This window comes from Mesoplodon densirostris, chromosome 6 (genome assembly GCF_025265405.1).
Source record: "Mesoplodon densirostris isolate mMesDen1 chromosome 6, mMesDen1 primary haplotype, whole genome shotgun sequence".
Classification (NCBI taxonomy): domain Eukaryota; kingdom Metazoa; phylum Chordata; class Mammalia; order Artiodactyla; family Ziphiidae; genus Mesoplodon; species Mesoplodon densirostris.
This window is the reverse complement of record NC_082666.1, coordinates 192633-218131: the sequence shown is the minus strand read 5'-3', so window position 1 is coordinate 218131 and position 25499 is coordinate 192633. Positions and strand designations below refer to the sequence as shown.

Here is a 25499-nt window from a genome sequence, read left to right as displayed (position 1 = left end):
TCACTGGTAATGAGTTGTTTTGCACAGTCATACAAGTAAGGGGCTGAGATGATGGCGGGAGGCTGGGGGGAGGTCAAGGATCAGAGAGGCCAGGCAATAGTTGACCCATCTCTGTGGATATTAACAGCAACAAGAGTTAAGAGTAGGGCTTCCCTGGTGGCGCAGTGGTTGGGAGTCTGCCTGCCGATGCAGGGGACGTGGGTTCGTGCCCCGGTCAGGGAGGATCCCACATGCTGCGGAGCAGCTGGGCCCGTGAGCCGTGGCTGCTGGGCCTGTGCGTCCGGAGCCTGTGCTCTGCGACGGGAGAGGCCACAGCAGTGAGAGGCCCACGTCCCGCAAAAAGAAAAAGGAAAAAAAAAAAAAGAGTTAAGAGTAGATGTGGGGACAAATACAGCAAGTCAGGTGCACATTTCCCAGGAAGCAGGGGGAGGTTGGTACACCACAAGCCTTAAACGGCAGGCTTTTTTCTTAAGAGGATGGAGGGGGCTATCAGTGTTTCACCTAGAGCAATGGGAAATGAAAAATGTTCAGGTAAGATGAAGATAAAAGAATTTCTGTTGATGGTGAACTGTGAGTTTTGGAAGGTACAGTAGAAGGTTGGGGTAGTTGGAAAAGGTGTGCATTTGAGACAGATGAGCTTGCATATTGATAGAAAAATACAGAAAAATCTATGAAACTAGTGTTTCACTAGTTGCCAGAAACCAAGGAGAGGATTTGCATGTTGAGGTCATTCCCTGATACCTCAGAAGACCCACTGTGGGCAGTGGGGAAGGAAAGCTTTCTGGAGAGTCACCCGTCTTGTAGGTAGTGGGGACACTGGTCTCTATGAAGTTCAAAGACATCTGGTGCTGCAAGAGCCAGCCAATCCATGGGTGCAAGGTTGAGCCTACCAGGTTGGCTTCACTGTGCTCTGGCTGCAGAAATACAGTTCCATAGAAAGCCACATTCATGATGCCACACCATCCACAGGACCAACACTCCCTGGACATGTCAAGGGTGAGCCGAGGCATGACATTATTCTGTTGATTCCATTCATCCAGCAACTCCACTTCTGAGTATATATCCAGAAGAAATGAAAACAGGATATTGAAGCAATATCTACACTCCCATATTCATTGCAGCATTATTCTCAATAGCAAAGATAGGAAACAACCTAAGTGACCATCAACAGATGAATGTATATAGAGGATGTGATACACACACACACACACACACACACACACACACACAATTGAATAGTAGTATTCAGCCATGAGAAGGAAATCCTGCAATCTGTGACAACATGGATGGACCTTGAGGGCATTATGCTAAATGAAATAAGCCATACAGAGAAAGACAAATAGTGCATAGTATCACTTATATGTGGAATCTTTCTTTAAAGAAGTCAAAATCATAGAAACAGAGTAGAAAAGTTGTTGCCAGGGCCTGGGGATTGGGGAAATAAGGAGAGGTTGATAAAAGGGTACAAACTTTCAGCTATATAAACAAAGTCTGAGTATCTGATGTAAAACATGATGAGTATAGTTTTTAAGACTGTATTATATAATTGAAATTTGCTAAGAAAGTAGAACTTAAATGTTCTATCACTAAAAGATAAACATGTGAGGTGATAGATGTGTTAGTTAATAGATGGCGGGAATCCTTTCACAATGTGTATGTATATCAAATCACCACAATGTACACTTTAAGAATCTTACAGGGCCTCCCTGGTGGCGCAAGTGGTTGAGAGTCCGCCTGCCGATGCAGGGGATGCGGGTTCGTGCCCCGGTCTGGGAGGATCCCATATGCCGCGGAGCGGCTGGGCCCGTGAGCCATGGCCGCTGGGCCTGCGCATCCGGAGCCTGTGCTCCGCAACGGGAGAGGCCACAACAGTGAGAGGCCCACATACCGCAAAAAGAAAAAAAAAAAAAAAAAAGAATCTTACAATTTTGTTAATTCCACCTTAATAAAGCCTGGGGGTGGGGGACAATGTGGTGCTGGCATAAGGATAAATATATAGAGCAATGGAATAGGATTGAGAGTCTAGAAGTAAACTCAAACATCTATGGCCAATTGATTTTTGACAAGGATGCCAAGACCATTCGATAGGGAAAGAACAGTTTCTCTAACAAATGGGGAGGAGTTAACTGGTTATCCACATGCAAACAAATGAAGTTGGACCCTTACGTCACTTCATGTGAAAATATTAACTCAAAATTGATCAGAGGCCTAAGTGTGAGATCTAAAACTGTAAAACTTTTAGAAGAAAACATAGGGAACCAATCTTCCTGACTTCAGATTTGGCAAAGGATTCTTAGATTTGACATCATAGTCACAAGCAAGAAAAGAAAAAAGAATAGATAAATTGAATTATTCAAAATTTAATACTTTTGTGCATTAAAGGATATTATAAAAATATGAAAATACAATAGAAGGAATGGGAGAAAATATTTTATAAGGGGTTAATATGCAAAATATATAAAGAACTCCTACAACTCAACAACAAAAAGAGAAACAACCATATAAAAATGGACAAAGAATCAGAATAGTCATTTTTCCAAAGAAGATATTCAACTGGCCAGCCAACAAGCACATAAAGACATTCAACATCCTTGGTCATTAAGGAAATGCAAATAAAAACCACAATGAGATACCATTTCGCACTCACGAGGATGGCTAGAATAATTTTTTTTTCTTTTAAGCAGAAGATACTAGGTGTTGGTGAGGACATGGAGAAATAGGAACTTCTGTACATTGGTGACGGAAATGTAAAAAACAATAGCTTCTGTGGAAAACAGTTTGGAAGTTCCTCAAAAAATTAATCATAAAATTACCATATGACCCAGAAATCCCATTCCTAGGTATGTACACAAGAGAAATGAAATTATATGTCTACACAGAAATTTGTCCATGAATATTTATAGCAGCATTAACTATTAACAGCCAAAGGTGGAAACAACCCAAATGTCCATCAGTGGATGACTGGATAAACAAATTGTAGTACATACCTACAAAGGAATATTATTCAGCCATAAACAGGAAGGAAGTTCTGACAAACACTTCAACATGGATGAACTTTGAAAACATCACACTAAGTGAAAGAAGCCAGACACAAAAGGTCATACATTGTATGGATCTTTTTATTCGAAATATCCAAAATAGGCAAATCTACAGGTACAGAAAGGAGATTGGTGGTTTCTAGGGAATGGGAGGATGGAGGAATAGGGAGTGATTACTCAGGAGTGCACGGTATTCTTTAGGAGTGATGAAAAAATTTTGAAACTAGGGAAGTGGTGGTTGCACAGTATTGTGCGTACACTAAATGCCACTGAATCGTAGACTTAATTGTATGTTGAGTGAATTTCAACTCAGTTAAAAAAAGCAAAACAAAATACCTGAGCTGTAGTTCTCTAGAGCCCAAACTATTAAGTCCAAAGTTGCTACTTTCCTTGAAGGTTTACCTGAGAAGGGGAGAGGGTGGGGACCGCACAGTGGAGAAGATTAACCTAGACGGCAGGACACATCATGGACAGGAGATGCTGGGCCTGAATGAGGATGGGGTGGGAGAAGTAGAGAACAGAAGCCTTCAGAGGACAAATACTGGGTTGGGGTTAGCCTGTGGGACCTAGAACCTGGGGAAGGCTGCTGCTGCTGGTGGTGGCAGTGTACAGGGGCCTGGGAAGCCCTCTGCAAGGCTGTGGAGAGCGCAGGTCGGGCGGGCTCTGCCTGAGTCAGTGACGTCTGCTGCCCCATCCGCCTCACACGGAGACTTTGGCTGCAGGTGGAGAGGTGGGGGAGGGGGCGGGCTGAGGTCTCTGGATGTCACCTCTCTTCCTTCCTGTCCTGCAGATGTTGAACCTCTTCGTGGCGGTGATCATGGACAATTTTGAGTACCTTACGCGGGACTCTTCCATCCTGGGGCCTCACCACCTGGACGAGTTCATCCGGGTCTGGGCTGAGTACGACCCGGCTGCGTGGTGAGTGAGCCCCACGCTGCGTGGTCCTCGGGTGGTCCCTGCCACCCGCGGATCTCAGCACAGGGCTGCGTGGTGAGTGAGCCCCACGCTGCATGGTCCTCGGGTGGTCCCTGCCACCCGCGGATCTCAGCACGGGGCTGCGTGGTGAGTGAGCCCCATGCTGCGTGGTCCTCAGGGTGGTCCCTGCTACCCACGGGCCTCAGCACGGGGCTGTGTGGTGAGTGAGCCCCATGCTGCGTGGTCCTCAGGGGTAGTCCCTGCCACCCGCGGACCTCAGCACGGGGCTGCGTGGTGAGTGAGCCCCATGCTGCGTGGTCCTCAGGGGTGGTCCCTGCCACCCACGGATCTCAGCACGGGGCTGCGTGGTGAGTGAGCCCCACGCTGCGTGGTCCTCAGGGGTGGTCCCTGCCACCCGTGGATCTCAGCACAGGGCTGGTGGCTGCAGACATGTTTCAAGTGAGTGTTCCCCCTTTGGGTTTTGGTTGCAGTTAGGGTTCCATCCTGCTCCCCCCTCCCAGGGGGCGCGCTCATTCTCACTCTCGGTGTTCTAGTATACAGCTCCCTGGGCTGAGAAATCCTCTTCTCAGACCCTCAGTCCAGCCCGTCGGAGGTTACCTGGGGGTCATGGAAGGTTTTCAGGGGGTTGTGAGACTCAGGGCTCCTACTGAACAGGGGCTCACTGTCTTCTCACGTCTGGGGTCGTGGAGAGCGTGTGGAAAAGGAGAAGGACCTTCTCTCAGGGCCTCACCGTTCTTGTGAAGTTCTGAGGCCTCTGTGGGCAGAAATAATGTGGGGCCTTAGGACATCCTCCTCTGTGGACTCAGGGCTCTCCCTCCCTGCCATCTCCTTGACGTCAAGAACCAAATGCACCTCTGTGTCACCAGCCCAGGCTGCGAATAGAGGGTTCTTGGTAAAGTTTTATTGAAATCAGATGAGCTGCCAGGAAGGGTCTAGTGTGATTGAGGCCCTTTGGTCTTGGTAAAAGAGGGTTACTGCGCTGCTGTTGCATAAGTGAGGGGCGATTCGCTTCCAGACGGAGCAGGGGTGTCCTGAAGGGAGTGGCTTGGGATCAGGAGGCGGTGGAGACTGTGTTTCGTGGGAGAGTCTTGCACACCTGTGACATTTCGTTCTCGGGGTCAGCACGGCAGCACGGATCCACCATCTGCCCATTTCTCTCTGTTCCTTCATCACTCACTCATTCCCTTGCTCATTCACTCATTGACCCTCTCCATCCGTGACTTGAGCAGTTACTAAGGGTGCACTGTCTGCAGCAAAACACAGGACGCAGAGGGCCCGAGAGATCTGGCCGTCGGTAAGACCCAGGCCTGCTCAGCGCGTCACTCACGGTGAGCCCGGGAGTGAACTGTGCACCAGGGCAGGGGCTCCAGGGGGACGAGAAGACCATGGAACTGGGGTGCCGCCGCTTCCCGCCTCCTCTCCCTCAGGCTCCCTGGCCTGCCCGCGTCCCTGTGGCGCAGCTCTGTGTTTGGTCACCCTTTGTGTGGTAGAGGCCTGGAGGAGATGGTCAGTGTCCTCATGGGAGGATCCTGCTGCCCACAGAGCACCTGGAACTCTGAATCCAAGTTCAGAAAGGGGAATACTCTGGAGCTTTCTGACCATCCAGGCCCCAAAAGCCTGGGAGCTTGGCTGGGCTCCCATACCCACTTCTTATGCAGTCTCCCTGGATCCCCTATCCCATCACAGTGAGGATCCAGAAGGTGCTATGTGAGGCCCTTTCCAGTCTGGGCAGCACCAGGGCCCTGGGGCTCTTCCAGGCCCAGAGCGTCTCTGAGTGTGTTCCAGTGTAGTGAAAAATTGACAGTTTTCACACAGTGTAGAACAAGCCTGGCTGTTATTTATGGTTCGTGTTGTATGTGATTTTTCATGGTCTTGGAGATTCTTGTCATTTTTTTGATGCATCAGCACATTTGCCCACAGCACATGCTTGAGTCCACAGGCTCAGGGGGTATTCCTGGGTTCTCTGGTCAGGAAGGCCCAGTCAGACTGGAGGGGAGACTGACCACACCCAAGGCCTGGTCCTTGTCAGGCAGAGGGCGGGAGAGAGTCCAGTTGAGGCAGGATTGAGACTCATTCCAGGAGGGTCATCCTGACTGTGGTCTAAAGAGATGCTGCTGCTTCTGGGCATATATTTTTCTAGAGGAGAAAAACAGAGATGTTGTATAGAGCATGACTTGGACTAACAGGAAAAGGCAGGTCCGTTCAGGACTGCGAGAGGGGGATCATGTCTCCCAGATCTTCATGGACTGTAGACCCAGCACCTCCCCAATCAGCCCCAGGTGGAGCAGCATTAAGACATAGAAGAAGTGGACTTGGGTCAGACTGCAGCTTTGTGATTGTGCACAGAGACGGCTGACTGTTTCCCAACTCCAGGGTTCTAGAACTGGGGCCTCTGGAGGGCATAGGCATTCAGGAATATGGTGAAGTGCTTATGGAAGAGTAGATAGCAAAATGTAAGCCTCAGCCCAGAGCAAGATACCATGCAAGATAACACAAGACCTCCAGTCCGGAAGTAGCACAGACATGACCTGCAAGTGACACTGAGACTTGCTTCTCCCACGAGCGGCTGGGGCAGCGGAAGGCTCGGCTGAGGCAGCTGAGCAGGCTGGGTCTGTACCCCACGACTGGGCAGGGCAGAGTGTGCTTGAGCCTTCAACGAGCCTCTGTGACAGGTGCAGGGCTGTGACCATCTTTATTTCCCAGGGACCATCTGGTGTCTCCTCGTTCTTGGGGAGGCTGAAACAAAAACAAACTGTGAAATTTCCTGAGCTTGTGTGTGTATGTGTGTGTATTACGTGAGTGTGCACAAGCATGTGCATGTGTGTGCTGTCTGTGCACAGGTCTGTGTACATCCGAGAGCATGTGAGTGTTTATGTGCAGGCAGGCACATGTGTGTATGCACGTGTTTTTGCATGTGCAGCACGTGTGATTGTGTGCCTGTGTGTAACTGCAGTCCATCTTTTCATGTGTGTGTACATGTGTGTGAATGCCGGTATGCTTGGGCATGTTCGTGCACATATGTGTGTACACATGCGTGCTGTGGGGGGATGAGGAAGGCACGGGGTTGTTGCTTTCTGGTGTCGCCTTCCCCCACCCTCCCTTTTGCCGTTGCCTCAGCACTTTGTGGTGAAGTGTAGAGACTCAAAAGGAGGACCACTACCCGCTACCGTCAGTGATCTGCCTGCTCATCCTCATGGTTATCCATCTGTCCAGTAAACATCCCTGGGCGTGTGCCATGTGCTGGGTGGGGCCTGGGGTCCACAGTGAAGCAGGCGCATGCTCTCAGCTCTGCTCAGCCCAGCCGGGCGCGGGGCAGAGAAGCTGCAGGCCAGGTGTGTCTGCGGAGGGAGAGGTTACCTCTGGCTGGTGGGTCAGCGGAGGTGGCAGCTGAGCTGAACTGAAGGAGCGGGATGGACGGAGCTCGCTCTAGAGGAGGGTGGGGGCAGGGGGCAGGGGAAGGGGCTGGGTGCCTGGCTCGCGGGGAGGACGCATCGCAGAGGGGCTGCAAGGGTGGCCAGACAGCTAGCTTTGACTTCTTTTTATAGACAGAGAGAACAGTTTTGGAACCAGAGTGACAGGATCAGGCCCACATTTTTCCTCTGGTGGCGGCTGAGGGGTTTGATGGTAGAAGAGAGAAGCTGGGCCGAGGAACAGGGGTGACGGTAGGGGCTGTGCCTCTGCCAGGCTTCCAGCCTCTTTGTGGTGGTCCCTTGGGTCCACAAGGTTAGCACACACCTTGTGTGAGGCCGGAATGGGGCTTCCTCTTCATTCCCTCTTTCCCAGAAGTAAACACAACACAGTTTGGAGTTGGTGAGACTGAGGGGGCCATCTTTCAGGAAAGGCAAGCGTCAGCGTTGGCTGGGGTGCCTACCCGGGGTCAAGGGGGAACCCTTAGCCAGACCCGCAGACCCCAGGGAAGGACACAGTGTGCTCAGAGAGGCAGGGATAGTCAGGAGAGCCAGGTGTGCAGAGAAGGCTGGGCCAAGGGGGCCCTGGGGGCTCAGGCACTCAGGGAGTGAGGGGAGGGGTGGCCAGACAGCCGTGAATGAGGCCCAGGGGTCGATGGACCAATGGTCGTGCTGTGTGCAGGGTGGACACACAGGGCCTGAGGCTGTTCTGTAGGGAACGTCTCCCGGCTAGAAATTGTCTGTGGGTTGCCACGCCTCCTGGGGCTCTCCGGCCCAGGCCCCAGCCGGGAACTGCCTGTCCAGCCTACCCCGGCTCCACCTCCAGACTGCGCAAGGCTGGGCGGGCGGGATGGGCTCCTCTTGCCTGGGTTGCCATGACCTGTGACGTTTCCTTTCCAGTTGCCAGATTCATTATAAGGATACATGTACAGTTTGTTGCGTTGTTTTGCGCCACCCGTTGGCTTAGGGAAGAACTGCCCTAGTAGGTTGGCCTGCAAGGTGTGCTACTTAAGAGCCTCCATCTGACATACTTTTCCCTGCCCGAAATGCAAACACAGCACACACTCCCTGCCTGGTTTGGGAATGATGACACCTCACCTCTCGCCCCTCCTGCCCTGTCCTGCCCACACTCCAACCTCAAGGGCACTTCGGTTCCACATCTGACTCCTGACCCCTCCAGCTGGCTGGGGACAGGCAGCCTCATGAGACAGTGTGCACAAAGCTTTCTGGCCGGGCCGTGAGGATGCGGACCAGGTCCCACCTGTGCCAAGGAAGCAGGCATCTCATCCGGATTTGCCTCTGGGCTCTTGAAGGTGGACTGAAGGTCAGACAGTCCAGAGGCCAAGGGCCCCAGAGGAGGGGGGTGTGGGCGCAGGTAGACCAAGAGCAGCTGCCCCTCTGGTCAGGAGCGTCCAACAACCCAAGGCTTTCTGGTTCCTGCGGGGAGGAGAGGGCAGAGGCAGTGGGGGCCCAAAGACAGGTCTTGCTTCACCTCTGGATGGAGCCACTCAGCTGAGCCCAAGAGACCCGGGAGGAGGGCCAGACCCTGGGGTGGATCCACCTGCCAGAAGGCTGTCCCCCTTCTCTCTTCGGTGGGCTGAACCTGCCTGTGTCTCTGGGAGCCCAAGCAGGTCCTGTAGGCAGCTATCCCAGGGGTGGAGGTGAGGCTTCAGGACTGGTGGCCCGTCTGCCTCGGGGGAGACACAGTCAACAACCCCTGGACACCTCCCTGAGTCTGGAGCCTTATCCCTTATGTTGGTCCCAGCCTTTCCTGGCGTGCTGTCAGGAGGGTACAAGAGTGGCACCAAGCCACTCACCCCAGCTGCCCCCCCGCCCACCCCCTCTGCAGTCTCCCGTTTCCCACCCAGCCCTGACCCAGCAGCAGCCCTGCCCCGGGCCGGCCTCAGGTGTCTCTGGGCCTGGAGCTGGCCTTGCCCCCGTGGACTTCGTCTCTAGAACCTCGGGGCTCCCTGCAGAACAGCGTAGCTCTCGCTCTAGTTTTCTGGCCTGCTTTAGACTTTTCTCCACTTTTTAAGCCTCTCGGCTGACTTGGAAGCAAATTGAGCATGAATTTGCTCATCAGGCAAGCTGATGTTTCTGCTGTGGATCTCCAGCCAGCCTTGTTGGTCACTTAACTCTACCAGCTGCCCTGGCGTGGTGAAACAGCTCTTTTCCAATTTGGCATTATCCGTGGCTTCTGAAAGTGTAAAATCAGAGTTGACAACCCAAAGCCGCCCCGATGCAGCCTGTCATTCCCTCCATGCTCATGAGCTCAGATGCCCCCCTTCCCGCTCCCTGCGTGGGACCAGAGTGCGGAGGTGAGGCTGGGGGCAAGGAGGGGATCGAGCCCAGCAGAGAAATCCCTCATTTTACCTGTTTTGACTTTTGCCGTTTAATCCGACGCTGGTTAACTGGCTCTGTTTGTTTGTCTGCTTCCTCTCCCTTCCCTCCTGCCGCGCCCCTCCCGTGGACCCCACTCTGCCTCTGTCCTGTGGGCCGGGCCTCCAGTGGGCGCATCAGTTACAATGATATGTTTGAGATGCTGAAACACATGTCCCCGCCCCTGGGGCTGGGGAAGAAATGCCCTGCTCGAGTTGCGTACAAGGTAGACCCCACGCCCACACCCCGCGGGCTGTCTGTGCTGGGGCCGGGCTCCCGTGTCTCTTCTGGGGCTTGTGCACCTGTTTGCTTGCTGCTCTGCTGTCTCACTGTTTCTTTCTTTTCTCTGCCCCAACCGTCTCTGCTTCCTTCCCAAACAGAGGGAAGCAGACACCACGAGGTATCTCTGCACTGGCCCCTTGTCCCGCAGGGCTGCCCCTCTGCGAGCCCCTGGGGAGGCTCGGGAAGATGCAGCTGGAGCCCGCCATCTCCTCTCCTCCTGCCCTTCTCTTCCCTAGACAGGAGGGGGCGGCCCAGCTGTTGGGACAGAGCCTGTGTTTGTTCTGAGCTCGGACCACACTCTGCTCCTCTGTCCCCGAAGCCCCTGATGTGGGTGGAGTTGTCTAGCCCTGAGGGTCTGACCCTGGGGGAGCAGCGGCCTGCAAGGCCTCTGCAGGGTGCACCTGAGGAGCCCGCCCCCAGCCCCGCATGTGTGGAGCTTCCCGGGATGGGGAGGGAGTGTTGTCTCTGGGGCTTCGTGGGTTCATGGAGCCTTAAGAAGGAAGGGTGCTGGAGAGAGGCATCCTACCTTCCTTCCTGGGGCTCCAGAGGGCCCTGCGGGGTGAGAACAGCCTCTGGGGCCTGGGTGGTCCCATGTCCCTCCCACCCTGCTGCTGAGGGCCCAGCAGGCTGAGCTGCAAGGAGGGGGGTAAACTGAGGACACCGCCAGGCCTCCCTCCCGGGTGGGCGAGCAGGCCACATGGCCCCATCCCCAAGCCTGCTCCCACCTGCCCCTGCGCCCTCCGTCACCCCCTTGGTGCGTAAGCACCTTCCATCCCTCAGCGCTCCGCCCTCTCAATAGCCCTCCTGCAGCCCTCAGTGCTCCCGAGACTCAGCCAGCATGTGTCTGGGGCCCAACGGCTGTCTCCCTCTCTGAGCAGGCTTTCCACCAGAGCTTTCATCTTTCTGATTCGGTCCACGCTGTCTGTCTCTGTGCTCCGATTCTGGGCTTGCATCTATCCCCTGGCTCAGCACAGCCTCTGGGAGCTAAGTGGCTCCTCCAGGCCATATGCAGACTCCTCTAGTGTCTTCCTTGGTCCTCCCCTGCCTGGCATGTGAGTCGAGCCTGCCTGGAGGCCCTGCATGAAAGGCTGTAGCTTTGTCCCCAAGAAGGAGAGCTGTGTCCACACTGACACCTGGGGCCAGGGTGGGCAGCCAGGGCCGTGACGGGGTAGCCTTTGTGTGCTGGCAAACTCCAAGGTTCTGGCAGTGAAGAGACCAGGTGAGGCCTCATGGTGGGTGGAAGTGGATGGGCTTGGTGAGCTGGGGAGGGTCCAGGAGATGCACAGAGTGCCATGTCCAAGAGGGTCTAGGCCCAGGCAGAGACTCCTGTCTGTTTGCCCTGGTCTTGCCCCTCTGCTGCTCCCTGAGATTCCTGGCGCTCCAGGGCCTGGGCAGGCAGAAGGGGCTCTGGTAAAGGTGCCCCGGACGGAGCTCTCCTCTCTTGGAAAACACCTGCTTGCCCCTCCTTCCCGCTGGCTCCTGACTCCCTGACTCTCCCCTGGCGTGGAACCCCTCTGCCTCTCCCACCGCCATCGGTGCTGGTCTGCAGGGACACGGTGCTCTGGGAAGCCGTGTGTGTCACACAGGTGACCAGCAAGGTCCTAGGACCATGATTGGAGGTGCCAAGTGGGGCTTTGCCAGCATTAGGGGACGGAGTCTGGGCTCGTGTCTCTAGCCACCTGCCCTCCATCAGGCTGAAGACTGGATTTGGTGCCAGGATACTGGGGGCAGGCCTGGGGGCAGAGTGTCCCTACCCAGAGAAGGGACAGAGAGGCTGCCTTGTCACAGGATGCAGGCTTGGCAGAGGGCAGGCAGACCCCAGGGAGGGGCCCTGTACCCCCACCTCTAGCTCCCATCCTGGATGGGAGAGGACAGGGGGCTCACGGTGCCCTGAGGGCTCTACTTGGCAGGCGAGGTGGCCCTCTGATGCTCAGGCCGTTCCAGACACACCTGAGACCCTTTTCCTCCTGGAGATCGCATAAGTTCTCAGAGCCTCAGGGACACACCTGTCTCCAGCTGTTCTGTCCTGGAAAATGGAAGAGAGGAAAGGGGGCTGTTCACCTGATGGGGAAACAGGGAGCAAGCTTGCAGGGCTCCCAGTCTGGTCCGAGCACTTGTGTTCCTGTGGGATGGCCCTGGGTCCCCAGGCAGCTGGCTGAGCCCGAGGCCCTGTGCAGTCACATCTGTTTGGGTCCCTCCCCCTGGAAGGAGCTGGTCTCTAAAGCTTCCCTTGCTGCCTTGGGCTGGTGGCATCAAGCATCTGTTCCTGGCCCCCTAGCTGGGTGGTGAGAGGCAGAGGCCTTCCCGGGGCTGCGGGTCTCCTCACTGGGAACTGACCTCTGAGGCTGTGGTCTTGGCTGCCCCAGCCCTCGTCCAATGCTCCTGTCTGTGGGCTGCCTCAGGGGTCCTGCAGCCAGCCCAGACCCCTCTTCAGCCTAGGCCACACCCTTGTTCTGTCATGGGCAGTGGGCAAGGGCCCCTCTGGCTGAGACATGCCTGTTTTTTCAGAGGGATCCAGGCTTATGGCCTGGCCCCGTTGTACAAGATGTACCTGGACTTCTACTTTTCTGCAGCCAAGGGAACCCTCATCTCAGAAGAGGGTGGGGGTCCAGGGGTAGTGTGAATGCTGGCAAAACTCCCATGCATCCAACCTCTCTTGGTCCTGGGCACCTACAGGGACCACCTCTGGGAGGCCAAGACCAGGCTCCAGGGCCCTCGAGCACTGTGTAGCCCTGTGGCGGGGGGACCCTGAGAGGCCTGGCCCTGACCTACCCCCCTTGTCCCCAGCGCCTGGTTCGTATGAACATGCCCATCTCCAATGAGGACATGACGGTCCACTTCACGTCCACGCTGATGGCCCTCATCCGGACCGCACTGGAGATCAAGCTGGCTCCAGGTGAGCAAGCCAGCCTTGAGGGAGGGCACAAAGCCAGGGCTGTATGACCGCCCCCGAGAGGCCCCCAAGGCAGCTGTGCAGGGGCGGGAGGAGGGGCCTGTCTGGACTGGATGGAGAACGACTGCCCCTGGTGCCTCTGTCAGACGGACCTTGTCCCCCGAACCCATGCTGCACACTAGTGCTGCAGTGATCCCATTGTCACGTGAGGAAGCTGAGCTGGAGTGAAATTGAATGACTCCAGGTTCCCCAGAGTTCTGCAGTGTTGGAGCCAGCGTCACAGGAGCCCGTACCCCTTGTGGGGTGAATAGTCTGCCCCTTGCCCGTAGTGAGCCCAGTTCCCCCATCAGGCCCTCTCCGGAGTTACTGATAGAACGACACAGCCTGAGCCAAACCAAGGAGGAAATGAACCTCCCCTCCCCACCACATGTGATGACAGCTTCCCCTTCGCAGAGAAAATGAGTCACCAGAGAGGCCCTCCCCCCACATGGCCTTCCTCCCTGCATCCGGGCCCTTGAGCTCCGCCCTCTCTTGTGTAACGGATGAGCAGAGGCCAGTCCTCCCGCTTGCACACTCTGCCCTGTTTTCATCATCTACCCAAGGATGTCATGACAGACATTGTGTATTCTATTTCTTGCCTTGTCAACTTTCTCTCTCTGCTGCATTATTTCTATCAATATGTAAATGTGCTGTTATTTTTCCTATTTTTAAAAGGTTTTTCTCTTCCCCCTCCATCGACTTCTCTCTTTTTCTTCTTTCCTTCTTAGCAACAGGAGACACAGGTCTGCACTGTCTCTGATTTCTCCTTTCCTAGTCTGCAGTCCATCTTTCACAGTGCAAAGTTTTGCTGGAACTGCTCTTGTCAAGCTCCGCAGGGACCTCCCCTTCTCAGCCCTTGCCTTAAGGACCTGTCCACAGCCTTTCCGCAGGTGTCACTCCCTTCTGTGTGAAACCCCTTTGTGCCTCTTTTTCTGGCTTCTCCCAACCTCTGAAGGTCACTGTGTGCCTCAGGCATACATTCTCACCTTTTCCCATGGCTTTCAATGTTGCGAATTCCAATTTTGTATTTTTGGTCCAGGCCTGCTCCTACACCCCAGGCTTATATACCCCACAAATTATTCACCGTCTGTACTTGGAGGCCCAGTGAGCATCCAGAGTTCACGTTCTGACCCTTGAGCTCCAGATACTCCCCAGATGCCTCCCTGTCTCCATCAGTGGAAACTGCTGTTAGAGTTGCTCAGGCCAAAACTTTTGCAGTCATTTTTATGTCCTACTTTTTTTTCTTACCCTACTTCTGATCCATATCGGAACCCTTATAATATCTTCTGACTCCACCTTCAAACTACACTCAGAATATGATCACTTGTCTCACCTTTCCTACTGCCAGCTCCTGGACCAAGTCACTCTTGTTCTTCGTGCCTGGATTGTTGCAGTAACCTTCTAACTGGGCTGCTTCTGCCCTTGCCTCTTTCAGTCTACCTTCAACACAACAGCCAGAATGATCATGTTAAAAATCAAACCAGTAAAATTATTAAACCTCTAGCTAGCCGGATCACGAAAAATAGATAAAAATAACCAGTATAAGGAACGAAAGAGGGAATATCACTGTAGATCCTGCTGACATTAAATGGATAACAAGGAAATTTTGTAAACAACTTTATGTCGATAACTTCAGTAACTTAAATGAAATGGAAAAATTCCTTGACACAAACTATGAGGCTCATTCAAAAATAGATAACCTGAAAAAAAAAAAGGAAATAGATAACCTTAGTAATACTGTATATATTAAATAAATTAAATTCATAGTTAAAAATCTTCCAACAAAGAAAATCATGGGCCCAATTTGTTTCATTGATGAAGTCAACCAAACGTTTAAGGAGGAAATAATTCTATACAAAGTCCTCTAGACAGTAGAAAAAGGGGAAGTATTTCCCAACTTATTTTACGAGGCCAGCATTACTCTGATGAGACATTACAAGCAAAAAAATTACAGACCAACATTCCTCATGAATACAAACAACAAAATTTTCAACACAACTTTAGCAAACTGAACATGGTGATTAAAGTAGGGTTTATCCCAGGAATGCAAAATGCAAGGTGGGTTCAAGTTTAAAAATCAATCAATATAACTTAATATATCAAGGGGGAAAAACTATATGATTATCTCAATAGATGCAGAAAAAGCTTTGACAAAATTCAACATCCATTTGTGATACATAAATTCTATATAAACTAGAAATTAAAGCAAACTTTCTCAATCTGATCAAGGATATCTATGATAAACCTACAGCTAATGACATGCTTAACAAAGGAAGCCTGGCTCCTTTCCCCCTAAGATCAGTAACAAGGCAAGGATGTCTCCTGTCACCATTTTTGTTCAATATCATACTTGAGGTTCTAGCCATTGTAACAAGTCAAGAAAAAGAAATAAGAGGTGTACCAATTGGAAAGAAATAAATAAAATTGTCTCTATTCATGATTGACATGATTATCTATACAGAGAATCTTAAAGAATCAAATAAAAAGTTAATAAAACCAAAGCATCTACAAGCCTAGGAATACCAAGGATTGCTGGGAACCACCAGAAGCTAGGAAGAGACAAGAAACGTTCTTCATTAGAGCCTTTCAAGGGATCACAGCATTGTCGATACCTTGATCGTGAGCTTCTGGCCTCCACAACTGAGGCAATATATTTCTGTTGTTTAAAGCTGTAAGAAGAAGTTACTAAAACTAACACCTAAGTATAGCAGGGTCAGTATATGAAAAGCAAATGTATTTCTATAGATTAGCAATTAACAACTGAAATTGAAAAAGTTCCATTAAAATTGCACCAAAAACATCAAATAACTGGCTAACTCTAAAAATATATACGCTAGAGTGTATGCTGCAAATTTCAGAATATTGACCAAAGGAATCTTCTTTAATAAATCAACCAAGCACTATATCACGTTCATGCATTGGAAGACTCAATATTGTTAGTTCTCCTCATATTGATCAATAGACTCAGTGTTATGCCAATCAAAATCCCAACAGGCTTTCTGGGTTGAAATTTATAAACTGATTCTAAAATATACACAGAAAAGCACACAAACTTGAGTAACAAAAACAATTTTGCAAAAATAATAAAGTATTTTAGCCATTTAAAGAATGACAATATTAAGTACTGATGAGAATGCAGAAAACTCAAATTCTCATGTTCCTAGTGTGGGTACAGTGGTACCGCCGCTTTGGAAAACAGTTTCACTGTTCTTTATCGAGTGGCCCAGGCATCCCACTCCTAAGGGAGATGACATGAAAGTATACACGCACACAAAAACCTATACGCTAAAGTTTGTGGCTTTATTCATAATCGCGCCAAACTGTAAACAACTCAGCCATCAGCCAGATGGTGACGGATAATCAAACTGTGGTGTGTCTGTGTGATGAGACGGTTCTCACTCAGCAACAGAGAAACAGGCTGCTGATGTGCTTGGCGTGGGTGGGGCTCAGATGCATCGTGCTGGGTGAAAACTGAGACTCGATAGCATGTTGTGTGAAGCCATTTGTATGACATTCTGAGAAGTTGAAACAGTTGAGACAGAAAACACATCGTTGATGCCAGGGCCCTGGGAGAGGGCGAAGGGGTGGACCACAAAGGGTACGGAGGGAGCTTGGCAGGGGTGCCGAGCTCCTGCCTGGATTGTGATGGTGGATCCACGGTCATATGCATTTACCAAAGTTCACAGAGTGGGAGAACTAACAAGGTGAATGTTTATGTACGTAACTCACACTTTAATAAACACGATGTTTAAAAAAAGATGGATCAGAGTGCTTCATTCCTCTGCTTGGACCCTCTGCTGCTTCCTGTCTCAGCGGCCCCCACCTGCACGTCCTCTCCCTCTGCTCCAGCCTCACCCTCCTGGCTCCCTGGCCCCCTTCAGGGTCCCGTGAGCCCTTTCCTGACCGTTCTGTCCAAACTGCAGCCCTCCTGAAAGTTCCTGTCCCTCCCCTCTTGGTTTTTCCTGTATCCAACATACTGGATTTTTAACTTACTGCTCCTTTATTGTAGATTAAAATCATGTAACTCCACAAGGGCAGTTTCTTTTGATTTTGTTCCATCACCTAGAACAACACCTGGTGTTCGGTGGGCGCTCAGTAACTTTTATGGAATGATTGATGAATGGCTGGAACACTGCGGTGCCCCTTCCCAATCCCATTGCCACCCACGCCTACACGCCCTTGCACCCTCGCCACTGGGTGGCTCAGCTCCCACACCTCTTCAGACAGGTTCTGGCGGGGAGCTCTCTGACCAGCCTCCAAGGCAGTGTTTCTCCCCCCTGCACCTTTCCTCCAGCATGGGGTCTCTCCCAGCCCGCCCCAGCTCTGCCTGTTCCCCCAAGGGGGCTGCGGGATGGCTCCTAACATCTCTCCTCCCTTCCCACCCTTATCCTGCCCCAGCTGGCACAAAGCAGCATCAGTGTGACGCAGAGTTGAGGAAGGAGATTTCCTCTGTGTGGGCCAATCTGCCCCAGAAGACCCTGGATTTACTGGTGCCACCCCATAAACGTGAGTAGGGTGAGAAACTCCCCCTGCCCACCCCTCTTCTGTCGCACCCAGAGGCAGAGCAGGGAGTCCTGGGTGAGGGCAATTGTTGGGTCACCTTGGAGAGGAGGGCTCACGTCCTTGGTAGCCCAGAGCACTCGTCTCCAAGGTGGGAGCCAGGGGCTGTGGGAGGAGATGCCTGGGCCGTATTCCGTTGGGCAGAGTCACCCACACTCCTAGTGTGGGGAATTCCCTTCAGAAAATCCAGAGAAAAGGTAGGGGGACGCCTACAGTTGGAGCTGGTAGAAGGATGAGCTGTCTGGGGTTAAACTGAGCTGTGCTGTGTTGGGTGGAGCCCAGCGGGGCCTGGGGAAGAGTCAGTGCAGCTCCAGGTGGTCCCACGGTCCCGCCCACGGGTCCAGGAGTACTCGTGGTGGGCGCTGGCTCCTCACCGCAGCCCACCCCACATGTCCCCTTTCTCTTGTATTCCCTCCCTTGCCTGCTGTGCTCTCCAGCGGATGAGATGACAGTGGGGAAAGTGTATGCAGCTCTGATGATATTCGACTTCTACAAACAGAACAAAACCACCAGAGACCAGATTCACCAAGCTCCCGGAGGCCTGTCCCAGGTACCAGGTTCCAGGAGTTCCAGGAAGTAACCCCGAGACTCTGCCACCTTCCACTGTTTGGCAGCAGAGGGGACCCAGCCCCTTCTGGAAGAAAGTGCAGCGGGAAAAAAACGAAGATGAGAGGTTCTTGCGGCCGCCTCTCTGGCCCACAGAGTCAGAAACCCCATATAGCCTGTGCTTCCGTTAGTGGGAGGTGCACACAGGTGGGGCCCAAAGAGGTTCAAACCTACTGCCCAGGGTCATGATGTGTCCCACTCATGCCTCTGGCTGGGATAGTTTGGAGGACTTTCTTTCAGAGGTCATCCTTCAAAGATGACGACTTCACCACACAGCCAAAACCTTTGGTGTCCGTGTGTAGACTCTCATCTATAAAGTTGTCCTGTGTCCAGCACTCAGGACATTCACCCCCAGGGTGCGAAGTGTCTGGTGCCCACACCCCAGCCCTGAAATCTGCTCCGAATTCTGCTCAACCTGGGACTCTGGCAGCCTCTACCAGTCCATCCAAGTTGATGATGAGATGAAATCTTTTTGCCATTTGTAATCAGATCCAGTCCCCAAATTGTGTAGGAAGGGAAACTGAGGCTCCAAGAAAGGAAATGACTGTCCTGAAGTCACTTACAGGCCAGACTGGGAATGGGCTTCTGATGGGCAAGGGGCAGGCCCAGGGATCCCCATCCTGCCCTGGGGGGTCCGGACAGGTGGCTGAGCACCTCGGTGCCCGGGGTCCATGGAGCGTCCCCGGTCTCAGAGACCCTCCTCCTGGCGCCCCTTCTGCAGATGGGCCCCGTGTCCCTGTTCCACCCTCTGAAGGCCACGCTGGAGCAGACGCAGCCAGCCGTGCTCCGCGGAGCCCGGGTTTTCCTTCGGCAGAAGAGCTCGGCCTCCCTCAGCAATGGCGGGGCAGTGTGAGTACCACCGGGCAGGGCGTGGGGCCTTGGCGGGAGGAGGGCAGGGGTCCCCCCGGGGCTCCCGTGGGCAGTGCCCCAGGACAGGGAGCCTTCGGGTCTCACCGCCACCCAGCCACACCCACCTCCACCCAGATGCTTTGCGGTGGGTCCAGCTGGTCCAGTCTGCCGCCGGAGCCAGTTCTGTGGTGCATCTGAGGCTAATTCCTGTAACAGTAGACAGGTGCTCTGACGGCACCGGGGCCACCTGATTCAGACAGTCTGTTATTCCAGCCCACGCCTCCCACTGTGGGAGCCTGTTTCTCTCTCAGGTGAGGGCTCCCCTCTGCTTCCTCGCTGGCCTTCGGTGCCTGCAGACCATTAAGAAGGTATCTATCTGTTTCCACCTCAGCTTCTCACCGCTTTTTGTTAATGGCCTGTTAGTGTTCCCATCTTCCTTTAAGACACTTTCCCTCCCAGATCTCCATTTTGATATGGATGTCTGTTTTGTAGACAAATGGGCAAGGTCCTTCCCTATCACGTAACTCTTGGTAACGACCCAAGAACCAAGTGATCCAGAATAGCCATCCCTGTGGCACTCTGAGGGGTGCCAGGCTGGGCCACACCGGAGGGCAGGACCCTCTCAGCCACCGCCCCCAGTCAGAGGGGGTGTCCCACATCTGCTAACATCCCGTTGGCCAAAGCCACTCATTGGTTGAGCCCAAAGCAGGAACGTGCACTCTGTCTCACCAGCAGGGGCTGAGGGTGGGCCGCACACCCACTTGCCATCCTGGAGAACCACGAGGCCAGGCAGCAAGCATGGCTAGGGCTCCCGGTTTCTTCCTCTCCTGTGCATGTTTTGGACACCCTTTTTGAAGCCTGATTTTGGGTCATGGACTGTGGATCAGGTAGCTTTTGCTGAGTAACAAACTGCCATACTTAGGGAGCCGGCCCTAAGTGCTTTGGCAGTGCTTTGGGCCTGGGCCCGGGCCAGCTCCTGTGAGGCCGGTGGGCCCAGGACAGCATATTCTCACCTCCTGTGTCTGGGCTCATCGGTGTGGGGAGGCCGGAGAACAGCCCGAGGGGAAGGGTTAGGGTGCAGGTGTTCGGGCCTCTCCTTGTGGCCCATTAGCCAAAGCAAGTCACCTCCCTAGCCCGAGCTCATGGGACAGGGGTTGACACTGCGGCGGCACAAGTCCAGAGGTGGAGAGGCCACAGGACACTGGGAGAACCTAAGCACAGCTGGTAACGCTCGCGTGTGAAAACCACACCCTTGAGGGCGTGCAGGCCCTGAGGGCGGCCTCCCGGCCCCCGGGAGCCCCCGTGCTCCCACACTCTCCTTTCTCCATGCTAATTACGATCCCTTTTGTGCATTTAAAGTTAAACAGTGGATTCTGAGTGTCCATGTGTGTGTCAGAGGGGATGGGGCGGGGAGGTGTCTTTGTGGACTGATCTGAGCCGGGCTTTCGGTTCAGGAAAATGAACATCGCTTATTTCCAGGGTTATAATTTCTACACAAATCAGTTACCACCCCCGTCTGTTGCATGTGAGAGAGGGCCCAATCTACCGGGGCCAGGCAGTGGGGGCATTTACTGAGCCTTCTGATGGCTGGTGTAAGTGCCCACCCGGCCTCGGCATGGTGTGACCTCAGAGGTGACCAGGCCTTGGGGCCAGCGTCCGTCCTCCTGGCCGTGCTTCCTCTCAGGGTCAGCCTTTCCTGAGGCTAGAGCAGCTCCAGACAGCACAGTGCAGGGGAGATGCTTGCAACTTGAGAAGAGGAAGGATGTTCTCAGAAACCCCAGTGATGGTGGGTCTGGTCATCTGCGTGGCCAGCGCAGGCCGTCAGGCTTCACCTCTGAGCTCAGAGCGTGACTGTTGCCGCTCAGCCTGGGTGACGGAGAATGTATGTGACGCCTCATTGCACACGAGAACGAGCAGAAACCCAGGCAGATGCTGGGCTGTTTTGGTGCCCCTTGGGAGACACGATAAGAAAGACAGACACTGACAAGGAGAGGGCAGGCGGTTAGGTTGCGTGTCGTGGGGAAGGCCTCCAAAAGTGGGCTCACCAAAGGTGACACTTGTGCCTAGACCTCCGGGCAGGAAGGCCTCCGTGGCTGGGGTCAGGGGAGTCGTGAGGAGCCGTGGACCATCAGGGCTGACGGAGCAGCTGCGCAGGCTGGATGCCTCACCCGTGAGCATGTGTGTGGCCTTGTCCCACCACACATGTGAGCCCCTGTCTAGGCCAGATGTCCCCAGACTAGGGTCCCCTCTCTGCCCATCAACTCTGAGCGGGCACGACCATTGCTGTACCTCCACTGGAGAGTGGCCACACTCAAGGGGCCTCCTTCCTTTGGGCTCCTTCTAGCCCAGAACTGGGTTGGGGTGGAGGTTTCTGGTGGGTGGGAGCCACGTTCTGTGGCCCATGGACCTCCAGGCCCACAGGACAATCCTCTCTCCTCCACAGACATACCCAAGAGGGTGGCATCAAGGAGTCGGTCTCCTGGGGCACTCAGAGGACCCAGGAGGTGCCCTGCGAGGTGACGACGCCCCTGGAGCGTGGCCACTCCACGGAGATCCCAGTGGTACAGACAGGAAAACCGGTGAGGGCTCCCAGGGCTGGGGGTCCGCGTTGGGGGTGGGGTGAGACTGGGAGGGTGAGGGCGAGAGCAGGATGGGGGGAGGCTGGCATGGGGAAGAAGGTGAGAGTGGGATGGGGGTGGGTGTGACTGGGCACCTGCTGTCCCCCCAGGCTGTGGCTGTCCAGATGCAGAGCATGGCCCTGAGAGGCCCTGACAGGGAGCCCCAACCCGGGCTGGAGAGCCAGGGCCGAGCGGCCTCTATGCCCCGCCTGGCAGCGGAGACTCAGGTGGGTGGTCTGGGAGGGTTGCGGTCATGGGAGGGGGGTGGGGGTGAGGAGACTTGGCATGGAGGAGCTTGTGTCCCACACGCGGGCTTTGCTGGGGTGGAGCCTCCCCAAATGCACTGTAGCCTGGACACCACCGGCCCTGTTTGGAGCCCTCAGAACACGATGCTGGCCTCGAGAGGTGTGGCCAGGCCAGCAAGAGTCCCCACTGCCCCGTGTCACTGACCCAGCCCTTCCCTGTCTCTGGGACACGCCTCTCCCGCTCCAGCTCTTCACTCCCCCAGAAATCACACACAGGGCCTCCTCAAGCCACCCTTTTCCCTCATGTCCTCTCGGAGGCCCTGGGGGTGACCCTGCTCTCTCTCTGGACACTGGAGGTTCTTTCTCTGGGACTCGCTTGACCACCTGGCAGGAAGCCCCTGGCCTGGGGGCTGCAGCACTGTTTCCCGGGCTGAGCCCTTGGGTTGAGCATTCCTCTTCCAACCCCTCACTCCCCCGTCTCTGCCCACTGCGCCTGGTGCCCTCCTGGCCTGGCCACCTCCCTTCGGTGCCATGCTGGCACCTCTTCTCCCTCCTTCATGCTTGAGCCCGAGCAGTGGCTCTGGGTGAGCCCATTTCCGTGGGTTGTGCTTTCAGCCCTGGGGGAGCAGCCTCACGGTGCTGGATGGACGGAATGGCACAGTGGTCTCGGAGGCACAGTGGTCTCACCGTGGCCGCCGAGGCAGCTCTGGGCCCCACCGGGGATCCTTCCAGCCAGGCCAATGGCCTCCCTCTTCCTGGCACCCTCCCCGTCCTGTAGGGACGCTGAGGCCAAGAGGCCTCCTGGGCCCCGCCCGGCCTGGGAGAGACAGTCAGGCACACAAACAGCATTTTGTGCAAAGAGTGCTTCTGAAGAAGCGGTGGGTCTCGGGTGGGCAAGAGCAGTCCAGGGAGAGGGAGGGGCTTGGTGGTCCCTGAGCCCCAGCCCCTCAGTGGGCCTCCCCAGGGACCCTGCCAGACCAGGCCAGGTCCTCCGTGGCGCCATGCTCCCCCTTCCCCCCCCCAGCCCCCTGCGGCACAGCCTCCCTTGTCTGGGGAGATGCCCCAACTTCAGGGATAGGGTCCCAGGCCCATTCCTCCCGATGGGACGTGTCCTGTGGTCCGCCCAGCCCCCGTGTCATGGCGGCTTCCCCCCGCCCTGGGCCTGCCTGGACCCCACTCTCAGGCCGTGCGCCCACCCGTGTCCCCACCCGCAGCCGGCCCCAGACGCCAGCCCCATGAAGCGCTCCGTCTCCACTCTGGCGCCCCAGCGCCCCCCCGTGGCTCGTCTCTGCAACGCCGCCCTGGACCGCGCTCCAGCCAGCCAGGCCGCCCCCCACCATCACCACCGCTGCCATCGCCGCAGGGACAGGAAGCCGAGGTCCCTGGAGAAGGGGCCCAGCCTGTCCGCAGACACAGGTGGCGGAGTGTGCGAGGGGTCTCTCGAGGGGCGGGGGCTCGAGTTGGGGGTTCAGGAGCACCTCACAACCGCACAGCCAGCCCTGAGCCTGAGACCAGGCAGGAGCAGCCCCCAGCTCTGCCCTGGACCCTCTGCTGGCCCTGGGGGGCCAGGCCGGGGTGGGGTCTGTCTCGCCGCCGGCTTGGCTGTGCTGACTTCTCCTCTCCCCCCGCCAGCACCCAACAGCGCCGCGGGGCCAGGGCCGCCCCCGGGGGACGGGCCAGCAGGCTGCCGGCGGGAGCGCAGGCAGGAGCGGGGCCGGTCCCAGGAGCGAAGGCAGCCCTCCTCCTCCTCCTCCGAGAAGCAGCGCTTCTACTCCTGCGACCGCTTTGGGGGCCGTGAGCCGCCACAGCCCCAGCCCCCCCTCAGCAGTCACCCCGCGTCGCCAACCGCTGGGCAGGAGCCAGGACCCCCGAGACAGGTACGTGGGCCTGAGGACCCCGCCTCGCCCGCGCTCCCTGGGGTCCGGGAGGGAGCCCCTTCCTTTCCTGGTTCCTAGGCCCCAGCCTGCGCTCCTTGCTTCTCGGGCCCGTCCGTCCCGCCGGGCGGAGCCCTGGCCCTCCCGCTGTCCAGTCCCTTCTTTGCTTTCCTTCTGACAGAGGTGGGCTGGGCTGTGGTCTCCTGGTCCCTGGCCCTGTGCCTATCCCTTGCTGTCACCACCATCCCCAGACTGCCATCCCATCCTCCTGGGGCCGCCCCGGGTCCATCGCAGCTGCCCGCCCGCGCCCCCAGCCGTGGCTCTCCCCTGTGCTGTGCTCTGTTCGCCCTGTCCTTTGACTGGGGTTTGCTGTGTTCCCGTTTCCTGCAGGGCAGTGCTTCAGCGAACGGGAGCCCCCTGCTGCCAACATCTGGTGCTAGCACCCCTGGCCGCGGCGGGCGGAGGCAGCTGCCCCAGACCCCGCTGACCCCCCGTCCCAGCATCACCTATAAGACGGCCAACTCCTCACCCGTCCACTTTGCTGGGGCTCAGACCAGCCTCCCTGCCTTCTCCCCCGGCCGGCTTAGCCGTGGCCTTTCAGAACACAACGCCCTGCTCCAGAGAGACCCCCTCAGCCAGCCCCTGGCCCCCAGCTCTCGGATCGGCTCCGACCCGTACCTGGGGCAGCGTCTGGACAGCGAGGCTGCTGCCCGCACGCAGCCTGAGGACACGCTCACCTTCGAGGAGGCCGTGGCCACCAACTCGGGCCGCTCGTCTCGGACTTCCTACGTGTCCTCCCTGACCTCCCAGTCGCACCCCCTCCGCCGGGTGCCCAACGGCTACCACTGCACTCTGGGGCTCAGCTCTGGCGGGGGCGGCCGCGGGCGGCACAGCTACCACCACCCCGACCAAGACCACTGGTGCTAGCCGCACCGCGACCGGCGGGCGCGTCCCAGGTGATGAGTTTTATCATCCGCGCTGGGCTCCGGGGCGCTCGGGCGCTGAGGCGGGGGCAGCAGCCCTGGGAGGAGAGCCTCGCCCCTGTGTCTCCTCCCTCGCGCTGGGCGGAGCGGTCTGTAGAGGGCTGTGGCTCCCTCTCTACCCCTCCCGCGCTGCCTCCCTGGGTCTCAGAGCTCAGAGCCTACCCAGGACGCGGCTGTGAGTGCTGAGCCGCACTGGGTGAAGGGCCCAGCATCCGAGGTGTGTGCTGGGGACGTTTTGCAGGAGAGCTGGATCTTGTGCGGATCATCCTTCATCCAAACGTGCGGTGCAGAGGAGCGGGCGAGACCTCAGGCCAGAGTCGGTGGTAAACCGAGCAGGTCTCGTCAGCCCCCGCGCACCAGCAGTCCGGTGGCGCCCTTCGCACCTAGAATGGCAAATAGGCGCTAGAAACACATGCAGATGCTCTGTCCTCCCAGACACGGTCAGCCCTGACGGGGACCAAATCTGGACCACGTTCTTGCTGTTGGTTTTGATTTTTAGTCACGACACCTTTCACTCGTTTGTTGACTCTATATACTTGATCAGAAAATAAAAATAAAAAACCAGAATAACGGGGAAGGGAATGTTAACATGACTGTGAAACATCAAATCTATAGGAGGATCTCAGCCTCTCAGGATGTGTGTTCTCGGCTTGCTCGAGGAGATGCTCTGTGTCCAGTCCAGGCGGCCAACAAGACCACCCCGGCTCCCGCGGCTCTCGACCAAGTGCCTGACCTCCTAACCCCTCGCGCAGGCTCCCGGGGCCGGGACGGGAGGCCTGTGTGAACTGCG

At 55.6% G+C, this 25499-nt stretch overlaps 1 protein-coding gene across 2 annotated transcripts in view; it reads left to right on the top strand.

Annotated features, from left to right (window-relative positions):
* Nucleotides 1–25262, top strand: part of CACNA1B (calcium voltage-gated channel subunit alpha1 B) — a 200241-nt gene extending 174979 nt beyond the window's left edge. Inside the window, exons 37-47 of one of the 2 annotated variants that reach the window (XM_060100653.1) lie at nt 3829–3956; nt 9890–9986; nt 12830–12938; nt 17373–17480; nt 17972–18084; nt 18862–18989; nt 21433–21568; nt 21718–21834; nt 23067–23271; nt 23485–23729; nt 24117–25262. In XM_060100653.1, coding sequence (XP_059956636.1) covers nt 3829–3956; nt 9890–9986; nt 12830–12938; nt 17373–17480; nt 17972–18084; nt 18862–18989; nt 21433–21568; nt 21718–21834; nt 23067–23271; nt 23485–23729; nt 24117–24653 — 1923 coding nt within the window. In that variant the 3' untranslated portion in view covers nt 24654–25262. Of the gene's footprint in view, nt 1–3828; nt 3957–9889; nt 9987–12829; nt 12939–17372; nt 17481–17971; nt 18085–18861; nt 18990–21432; nt 21569–21717; nt 21835–23066; nt 23272–23484; nt 23734–24116 lie in introns of both variants that reach the window. The other variant, XM_060100655.1, reaches the window with a different exon arrangement.
* The last annotated feature ends 237 nt before the right edge of the window (nt 25263–25499 follow it).